Here is a 9,869-nt window from a genome sequence, read left to right as displayed (position 1 = left end):
AAACCTTCCGCTTGAGTGCTTTACTGCGGACGAACCTATAAGGAGAGAGGCCATATTCGAGAAGGACTGGGCGAGGGCGTCTCACCCTATCGCGTGGTATATGTCGACACGTTCAGTCTGTGGTGTAGCGGGATCTTCAGCCTTACTTACGAGCTGCCTCCAGAGCTCATCGCTACTCTCCCCACCAGCTAGGGCCAACTTGAACACCGATGCCCGAACGTCATCAGCTAGGCTTGTGTGGTCATCAAGGTAATCTAGAGTCATCTCGACACAGGAGGCAGCAAGGCCTGCATCCGACTGGCAGTGGATGGCTGCTAGAGAGGTCACAGCTGCTCTTAGTTGGCGGTCCTTTGCCGTATCAGTGTCCTTGAGGCGCCAACCGCACTTAGTTAGGAGTGGTTCAATCATACAGTGGACGAGCTGCTCGAAGGGCTCCTCCTTGCCGATACCGACACAGACTAGATGAAGAGCTCCTATGACTCTCACAAGGGCATCCCAGACATCGGGGTCGACCTCCTCTCTGTAAGCAAGGAGGACCTTGGGGATCTCCTCGGGGTGCACCCGCCCAGCCTTACATAGGGCCAGGGTGTCAAAGGCGAAGTGAATCCTGTTTGCCACGGGGAGCTCCTTGGATGTGATCGCTTCGAGAAGAGCATCAACATCAGCATGGCAAGTGTAATGGACTCGATAGGGTACCCAAGCACCCCAGTTGAAGGCGTGCCACTTGGAAGTAGACACCTTGACAGTGGTCTCTCTATCCTTTAGGAGCGTCAAACTCCCCAGAGAGGCTTCCGGGGTCTTATCATCGCCAACGAGGATCGGCACCACCCACTTCTTCTCCTCATCCCCCTCCTTCACCGAACCATCAGATAGGAACCAACTTTGTGCGACTCTACAGTTGCCATTGGAGTCACGAGGGCCGACCTCCAATACAGGGTAACCCATCTGGTCGGTCCATGAGTCCATCATCTCCTTCACGGGTTGGCCCGATACCTTCCATGGGTACAGTCAAAAGCATACAACACTCGCGTAAAATCATACCCCCTCCACGGCCTTCCAAAGATCGTCTGTAGTCGCGTTGCCATACCGATGCTTTCTCATATACAACTGTAATGCCTTCTGGAACTTCTCCCCACCAACGTAGCTCCATAGGAGCCTCACAACCGCCGAGCCCTTCCGATATGATATATAATCGAGGACCTAACGTGAGTTGGTATTCCTCCAGCAGGGCCCCTTCTGCAATACTCCGGGGTTCCCATAGAGTGGCTGCATGTGCCATAGGGGGAACTACCTGTTCAGCTTCTTCAGCACTATCTAGATGGACCACGATGGGATGGCTCGACCTCAGGCCGTCAACAGTTAGAGCTCCGTCGAGGGTGTCCGAGATGTACCTGATCCCAGACCAAAGTGCTTCGAGTGTACGGATGTTCCGATAAGTACATGTTCCAGACCCCTAGTTCGGGCTGTAGGGCGTCTGTACAGAGATACTGCATAAAGGTAGCGAAGCCCTCGTTGAGCCAGAGCTCGTCCCACCAATGCATCGTGACCAGATTGCCGAACCACTGATGGGCCAGCTCGTGGGCTACTACAGTGGCGACTCGGGCCATTCGAGCAACGGAAGTCTGATGGCAGACGACGATTTACTCAGTATTCGGAAGATGGTGTAGCCCTACTCTTTCAGGATCGCATAAGAGATCAGTTTCCCTGTATGTGACCAGGCCCCAATTCTCCATAGCTCCCATGGCGAAGTCAGGGATGGCTATCATGTCCATTTTGGGGAGGGCATATCGCATACCAAAAAAGTCCTCATACCTAATATGGGCAACCGAGAGACTCTTCCGAGGCGATCCAAGAGTACTACCATTCTATGGACTTAACACCGCAGTCCAGAGCATAGTGTAGAAGGTCCTTCTTGCCGGGCGTGCATATGGTTCGAACCTAATAGTTGCCACCGACTGACGGGGATGGACTGGGGTCTACGAAGGAGGCTACCAGAGTCCCATTCCGAGTAGTAGCCTGGAGGAACTCGAACTGGCCGATACAGAAGGCACAGAGGTAGGTGCTCATCCTCGGCGTGGGCATGAATTCCACCTTTTGATAAGGGATGGGGGAACCAGGGCTCCCACCATTGTACAGGCTTCTCGAGGCTTCGGGCATATTTGAGATAGCCTGATAGAACTCTGCGCGGCATATTTTGTTCTCATCCTACCTGCAGCCGCGCATCGCACGAGATGGTTATACGGAAGACAGCCTTGGCCTCGGGCTCATCCACACAAGGGAAGGCCCTTCGGGCATGGATGAGAGCGAAAAACGTCGTTCCCATATAACGCTGCTTGCCCGACAGGTCAATGTAACTGATGAACACCATCCAAGGGTCTCACTCGATATAAAAGCACAGAGGTAGAGCACCTTGTCCACTTACCTAGACCTGTAAAAGCCGGCCATTTGGTCATTGATAGTTCCGATATAGTCGACGTCAAGGCTCCCCGGGCCCTTAGGCAACTCCTCCCCGAACTCAAAGCTGACCACAGTAGACTCCGGCGAGAGTCTCACAGAAACAGCCTCGATAGGCTCACGACCAGATGGGGTAAAAACAACCTGAGACCTCCGATGGTGCCCCACCAACTATCGCCCAATACTACCTTGGGCTCGAAGGCCAACTCCTTCGCATGTAACTTGATAATAGTTGTTGCCTCCACGACAGTTAAGTGGATCCGTGAAGAGCCTTCAAACTTGAAAGTGTCCAGACAAGGCTTGATATGTATCTCGTATTCCGTTACGATGATATTGCCGGGTAGAACATCCGAACCAGGCATGCTGAATATTAACAAAAAATAACTGGCGTCAGAATCGAAAGGAGAATTACTATCATTCTTGGCAAGTTCACTCGTCGCGATAGCGATTCACTGTGAGATTCTCAACTTCACCTGAAGATATTCCCTCCCGAACGCGATACTATTTGCACTATATAAAAACTCATTGACTACCTCCTCACATGTGGAATTTCAGAAGACTTTCGATCAACACAACCATGGCTTTAGACACTCAAAACTCTCAGAGGGTATGCCAGAACTCCTTAGAGGCGATGGCACTCGACTTGGCACGCTCGACTAGGGCCGCGTTGGAGCGTATGTTCTCGACTATCTGCGAGATGATGCGGGAAATCTGAGGAGAACGAACAGTCACTCAAACGAGTGAACCTTTCGAGCTTACAGAAGTGAGTTCCTTCTCTTTAGCGAGCTTCTCCACATTATCAGCCATCTCGTAGGTCACTGACCCTCGGGCACAGCTGGAGACCACAGCCGCGAGCAGAGACGGGCTAGCAGTGGCAACACGGCTCCTACAGGAGTCAAAGTTAGCCACCAACCACTGCCAGATCAATTTGCCAGCCTCTGGTGTCGAGCTACGAACACTCCCCATGGGGTAGAAGAAGTCCTGTGGCTTGATGAAGTTGGTAAGGCACATGTCCAGAGTGCGCTTCTTGAGGGCCGGGCTGGCGATATACCCGAGGCTGAGATAGATGTCCATCCTACACCCTTGGGGGGTCTCATATTTCTCTGCCGTTTTGATGAGCTCCTTCCACAACTCCTCCCCAACGGGCGACTCGCTGCCTGCCAGGGCCAGTCGGAAGACCGGAACCCTGACGTCCTCAGCGAGGGAGTCGGCGTCCTCGAGGAAGCCACGGGTCATCTCAGCGCATTTAGCGGCGAGGGACGCATCGGACGAGCAATGCTGGGAGGCCAGGCCGGCTAGACAGGTCCGAAGTTGACGGTCCTTTGGGGTCTCACCGGCCTTCCTTTCCCATCCCACCTTCTCTAACAGAGGAGTAATCATACCCGACACCAACTTGTCCAACTCGGCAGTCCGGCCCAGACCGGTACAGATGGTGGACAGACCACCGATGAGGTTGGAAAGAGCATCCCAAACGTCCGCATCGACTTCGTTCCTGTAGGCCTTCAGGACTCGAGGAGCATCTTCAGGACTAACTCGTCCGGCTTTGGTGAGGGCGAAAATATCACCCAAGAGGTTGACTCTGTTGGGGACTGGGATGCTCATGTCAGTGACCCCGGATAGAATCTTAGCATAATCCTCAGCAGAAGTATAATGGACCCTATAGGGCACCCACGCACCGTAGTTGAGGAGGACCCATTTGCCGTTACCGACGTTGATGGTCTCAGACTTCTCACGCATCATAGTGAGTCTGCCCATCTCCCCCGATGGCGTCTTATCATCACCAACGAGGATCGGCACCACCCACTTCTTCTCCTCATCCCCTTCCTTCACCGAGCCATCAGATAGGAACCAACTTTGTGCGACTCTACAGTTACCATTGGAGTCACGAGGGCCGACCTCCAATACAGGGTAACCCATCTGGTCGGTCCATGAGTCCATCATCTCCTTCACTGGCTGACCCGATGCCTGATAGCTACATATGAAAGCCTCCCGATCATTCACAAGACTGACCTTTTCCAGAGCCCTCCAAAGGTCATCCGTAACAGAGTTGCCGTATTGATGGGTCTTCATATACTGACGGACCCCTTCAGTGAACTTATCCGCACCCACTACCGCCCACAGCTGCCTCACAGCTGCCGAGCCCTTCATGTAAGAGATTGCATCAAACACCTGCCCAGAACCATGCCAGTGCCTCAGTCAACTTCCAGCTGACCTGCTCAACCTCCTCAGCTTTATGGATCGGCACCACGATGGGATGACTCGACCGTAGACCATCCAGGGCTAGGGCCCTCTCGAATGACTCGTGAATGTATCTAAGAGAACGCTCACAGCCGAGAGGTCCTTCCTTCTCTTACGAGTTCCAAACACCCCACTCAGGGAAGAGAGCATCGGCGCAGGCGTACTGCATAAATGTAGCGAAGCCCTCGTTAAGCCAGATGCCATCCCACCACTCCATCGTGACCAGGTTACCGAACCACTGATGGGCCAGCTCGTGGGTCACAACGGTCGCTAGACGGCTACGACGATTCACAGACACCTGATAACAGACAAGTTCACCTGCAAACCCGAACACCCCCAACCACACCCTACTTTATCGGCATCACACAACAGATCGATCTCCCGGTAGGTGACCAGACCCCAGTTTTCCATGGCACCCATGGCGAAGTCGGGAACAGCTATCATGTCCAACTTAGGCAGAGGGTAGTGAATCCCGAAGAAATCCTCATACCTGCCACATATGAAGACCATATGATGAGTCGAGGATCCGCCCGAGCGCTACCATTGAAGACAGCGGATGCCCACATCCAGGGCGAAAGAGCACTGAGCTTGCTTTCCTGGAGTACACAAAACACGCACCTATAAACTAGAGCTCCAAGATAGGGTCCAATTGACAGAGTTTTGCCCTACGAGTGTGCCATTCTTAGTGGTGCCTTGGACAAACTCAAATTCTCCCACGCAAAAAGCGACGAGATAGGAGCTCATCTTCGGGGACGGCATGAAGGAGACCGTCTGGTAGGCCACAGACTTGTCACGCTGGTCACTGAGGAAAATAGTCCTCGAGGACTCGGGCATGTTCGAGATGACCTGAGAGGTTGACGTCGTCAATGCCCAACAAGGAGGGCGATTCTGCACTCACTTGTAGATTGGCTTCAGTAGTGATGGTGATCTTGAAGACGGCCTTGCGTTCGGGTTCATCGATACAGGGGAATGCCCTCCTAGCATCGATGGCTTCCATCTGGGTGCTCAACATGTATTGCTTCTTACCAAACTGATCAACGTATCTATAAGGGAGTTACTCAATGAGGCATCACGGAGGAAGAGAGCTACCCAGATCGGTAGAAGCCTGCCATTTGGTCATTGAGTGTCCCGACATATTCAACAGTCAACTCCCCCTCGCCGGGTTGGAGCTCCTCGGAGAACTCAAATGTGCATTCCGTCGCGGCCTTCGATACGCTTACTGACGAAGCTGTGATAGACGAGCCACCATATGGGGTATAGATAACCTGATAGGCAACATATAGCATCTCTCTTCCTAGCCAGGACCTACGTTCGGATCGATCGAAAGCTCCTTAGCATGGAGCTTGATGGCCTTAGTCGGTTTAGTGACAGCCAAGAATATCTTCGATTCACCTTGGAAACGGAAAGTATCAAAGCTCGGCTTCAGGTGTACGTCGTATTGACGAATATCGATGTTATCGGGAAGGACATAGCGTGACACCGAGGGAGTTGCCATAGTTGAGTTACGACAAGCTGCCGATACCTGCATTTATACACCTCAAACCGGACACGACCAATGAGCCAGCTGAGGTCATTCTACTCCAAAATCGATTGTGTGGCGACAATTGAAGCACTGCATCACTCACAAGACCATCGAGGAGCTAGCAAAACCAACCATAACATCACATACATGGCGTACTGAATTTATCATCCTGCTACACGAGCTTTCCAGCTGCTGGCTCCACGCCGCCTCGAAGAACGGTGTCAATCTCCTGCAAGGTGCAGCACCAGCAAGGACCGTCCGCAAACCTCTAACCATCGCTGGGTGGCTCAACACGTTTCGGCTAGTCAAGACTGACATTATCAAACAACCTCCTAAAAACGAAACTCTCCTCCTCCTCCTTCTCGTCTCCCCTATCATAGCGACCAACTCGAGTCCAAGGTATTGTTCACTTGAGAAACTTGGTAGCACAAGGTGTATTCACTGACGCACAGTTAACTGTAATCAGAGACGAGTCCATCACTCTGGAAAGCAACAATTCAACTTTCCTATAGTGCCTCTGAGAAAGACCAACTCAGCAGCATCACAGATCTGTCCAGAATTCTGCAGTAGCTGTAGCGCTCTTCTTAGCTCTTTCTACCATGGTGGCATTAGAGCGGATATTCTCGGCGATTTGGGAGATGGTCCGAGAGATCTAAAACGATAAGTCAGCTCCATCAATTATCCCACTAAGATGACGAGTTACTTACCGAAGTGAGCTCATTGTCTTTGGCGAACTTCTCAACACTGTCCGCCATCTCATACGTAAAGCCGCGCCTAGTGCAGTTGAGTATCACACCAGCTAGCAGAGAGGAGCTGGCGGTGGCGACACGGGCTTGACAAGCCTTGATGTTGTCCAACAGCCACTTCCAAGTCATTTCAGCAGCATCTTGGGTGGATATACGAACACTCCCCATGGGGTAGAAGAAGTCTTGTGGCTTGATGAAGTTGGTAAGGCACATGTCCAGAGTGCGCTTCTTGAGGGCCGGGCTGGCGATATACCCGAGGCTGAGATAGATGTCCATCCTACACCCTTGGGGGGTCTCATATTTCTCTGCCGTTTTGATGAGCTCCTTCCACAACTCCTCCCCAACTGAAGACTCGCTGCCGGCCAAGGCCAGTCGGAAGACCGGCACCCTGACGTCCTCAGCGAGAGAGTCGGCGTCCTCGAGGAAGCCACGGGTCATCTCAGCGCATTTAGCGGCGAGGGACGCATCGGACGAGCAGTGCTGGGAGGCCAGGCCGGCCAGACAAGTCCGAAGTTGACGGTCCTTTGGGGTCTCCCCGGCCTTCCTTTCCCATCCCACCTTCCCTAACAGAGGAGTTATCATACCCGACACCAACTTGTCCAACTCGGCAGTCCGGCCCAGACCGGTACAGATAGTGGACAGACCACCGAGGAGGTTGGAAAGAGCATCCCAAACGTCGGCATCGACTTCGTTCCTGTACGCCTTCAAGACTCGAGGAGCATCTTCAGGACTAACTCGTCCGGCTTTGGTGAGGGCGAAAATATCGCCCAAGAGGTTGACTCTGTTCGGGACTGGGATGCTCATGTCAGTGACCCCGGATAGAATCTTAGCATATTCCTCAGCAGAAGTATAATGGACCCTATAGGGCACCCACGCACCGTAGTTGAGGAGGGCCCATTTGCCGTTACCGACATTGATGGTCTCAGACTTCTCACGCATCATAGTGAGTCTGCCCATCTCCCCCGATGGCGTCTTATCATCACCAACGAGGATCGGCACCACCCACTTCTTTTTCTCATCCCCTTCCTTCACCGAGCCATCAGATAGGAACCAACTTTGTGAGACTCTACAGTTACCATTGGAGTCACGAGGGCCGACCTCCAATACAGGGTAGCCCATCTGGTCGGTCCATGAATCCATCATCTCCTTCACGGGTTGGCCCGATACCTGAAATCGAGAAGCTGATCCACAACATATATATTGGAGGAAAAGCCGTATGAGTAAGGAACACCGTATAACATACCCATATCGAGCTCAAAGTCAACCTCCACTACGACAATTGAATTATCAACTACCTTCTCCAAGGCGTCCCATAAGTCCTCCGTTACAGAATTGCCATACTCGTGAGCATGCATGTATCGACGGACGCCCTCCTGGAACTTCTCAGCTCCGAGGACAGCCCACAGCTGCCTTACAACTGCAGATCCCTTCTCATAGGATATTTGGTCGAACACCTAAGAGTAGCCATGCCTCGAGGACTGATACTGCTAACCCTTACACTACCTGATCGACCTCCTCAGCATGGTAGATAGGTACAACAATGGGATGGCTAGAACGTAGCCCATCTAGCTGGAGGCCACCCTCGAAGAACTGGTGTATGTACCTGCAGATGCATCGATCAGGGCCGGACTCGCCACCCTCGCTTTTATACGTGTTCCACATCCCAAGCTCAGGGTAGAGGGCATCAGCGCTGAGATTCTCCATGAAGGACGCGAAGCTCTCATTGAGCCAGATGCCGTCCCACCAGTCCATGGTCACAAGATTGCCGAACCACTGATGCGCCAACTCGTGGGTAACAGTGGAAGTGATGCGCGCGCGACGCTTGGTAGAAAGCTGTCATGGATGAATACTCCTTCTTACCGGCAGACAGCCTCGCTACCTTCTCGGGATCGCACAAGAGATCGATCTCTCTGTATGTGACCAGACCCCAGTTCTCCATGGCACCCATGGCGAAGTCGGGAACAGCTATAAGATCAAGTTTCGGCAAGGGATAGGGAATACCAAAGAAGCCTTCATACCTACATCACCAATAGTACGAGGGTATCAATACTCTCTGCTACTACCAAGTCAGGACCCTTGTGGCAACCTCCAAGGCATATCCACACTGCGACTGCTTCCCGGGTGTACACAATACACGTACCTAGTAAGGCCGTGTAGATACAATCACCTCCCAACGCAGTCCCATCAGAATCGCCACGAACATCCTATGCCTGAGGCATAGGATGTTCTTAGGATTCCGAGGCATAATGCCTCGTAACGACGCTCTAGGAACGACAGTAAGGTATCGCTCCCATGTGAGGAGCCCTGGTGCTAAGCTTCGTACTAATAATAATTTTGACGTATCAGAATCCACAGAGCATAACCATATGTTAATAACGTGAGCACAAACCTCTAATATTGAGCAGCTGGTGCATGTACGTACCAGTGTTCCCTTATCTGTGGTGTCTTGGAGGAACTCGAATTGTCCGACGCAAAAGGCCACCAAGTATGAGCTCATCTTAGGAGATGGCATGAACTCCACCGTCTGGTAGGACACAGGCTTCTCATTCGAGCCAGCGTTGAATACAGTGCGGGACGCCTCCGGCATATTCGAGAGAACCTGCTAAGCCAAATGTTCCAGAAATACCCTAGGAAGGAAAGAACCTGTAAGCCGGCATCAGTGGTGATGGTGATTCGGAACACGGCCTTGCGATTGGGTTCATCTATGCACGGGAATGCTCTCCTAGCATCGATAGATTCCATCTGGGTGCTCAACATGTATTGCTTCTTACCAAACTGATCAACGTATCTACAAGGCAGTTACTCAATGAGGCATCACGGAGGAAGAGAGCTACCCAGATCGGTAGAAGCCTGCCATTTGGTCATTGAGTGTCCCGACATATTCAACAGTCAACTCCCCCTCGCCGGGT

At 52.3% G+C, this 9,869-nt stretch overlaps 4 protein-coding genes across 4 annotated transcripts in view; all 4 read right to left on the bottom strand.

The window, feature by feature from the left end:
• Nucleotides 1–81: 81 nt before the first annotated feature.
• On the bottom strand, nucleotides 82–2,816 carry Pmar_PMAR027870 (Puromycin-sensitive aminopeptidase, putative; the record flags this gene model as incomplete). The annotated part of the gene is made up of 10 exons (XM_002773367.1): nucleotides 82–993; nucleotides 1,042–1,200; nucleotides 1,292–1,391; nucleotides 1,441–1,622; nucleotides 1,674–1,812; nucleotides 1,862–1,938; nucleotides 1,993–2,169; nucleotides 2,210–2,354; nucleotides 2,423–2,598; nucleotides 2,643–2,816. 10 exons carry the CDS (start codon nucleotides 2,814–2,816, stop codon nucleotides 82–84), a joined length of 2,241 nt encoding a protein of 746 aa, XP_002773413.1.
• Nucleotides 2,817–3,004: 188 nt separating this feature from the next.
• Pmar_PMAR027869 (Puromycin-sensitive aminopeptidase, putative) lies at nucleotides 3,005–6,187 on the bottom strand (the record flags this gene model as incomplete). The annotated part of the gene is made up of 11 exons (XM_002773366.1): nucleotides 3,005–3,165; nucleotides 3,214–4,419; nucleotides 4,465–4,623; nucleotides 4,667–4,766; nucleotides 4,809–4,990; nucleotides 5,044–5,182; nucleotides 5,234–5,310; nucleotides 5,362–5,538; nucleotides 5,591–5,735; nucleotides 5,782–5,957; nucleotides 6,002–6,187. 11 exons carry the CDS (start codon nucleotides 6,185–6,187, stop codon nucleotides 3,055–3,057), a joined length of 2,658 nt encoding a protein of 885 aa, XP_002773412.1. The 3' UTR covers nucleotides 3,005–3,054.
• A 460-nt stretch (nucleotides 6,188–6,647) lies between these two features.
• On the bottom strand, nucleotides 6,648–9,717 carry Pmar_PMAR027868 (Puromycin-sensitive aminopeptidase, putative; the record flags this gene model as incomplete). Its single annotated transcript, XM_002773365.1, has 9 exons — nucleotides 6,648–6,866; nucleotides 6,922–8,127; nucleotides 8,256–8,414; nucleotides 8,464–8,563; nucleotides 8,612–8,793; nucleotides 8,840–8,978; nucleotides 9,024–9,100; nucleotides 9,383–9,559; nucleotides 9,604–9,717. 9 exons carry the CDS (start codon nucleotides 9,715–9,717, stop codon nucleotides 6,756–6,758), a joined length of 2,265 nt encoding a protein of 754 aa, XP_002773411.1. The 3' UTR covers nucleotides 6,648–6,755.
• Nucleotides 9,718–9,794: 77 nt separating this feature from the next.
• Pmar_PMAR027867 (hypothetical protein) overlaps nucleotides 9,795–9,869 on the bottom strand; it is a gene marked incomplete at both ends in the record, with an annotated part of 318 nt that continues 243 nt past the window's right edge. The window contains one exon of the mRNA XM_002773364.1: nucleotides 9,795–9,869. Within this exon, the coding sequence (XP_002773410.1) occupies nucleotides 9,795–9,869 (75 nt within the window).

This window comes from Perkinsus marinus (genome assembly GCF_000006405.1).
Source record: "Perkinsus marinus ATCC 50983 genomic scaffold scf_1104296958914, whole genome shotgun sequence".
Classification (NCBI taxonomy): domain Eukaryota; phylum Perkinsozoa; order Perkinsida; family Perkinsidae; genus Perkinsus; species Perkinsus marinus.
This window is presented reverse-complemented; position numbering and strand designations above follow the sequence as displayed.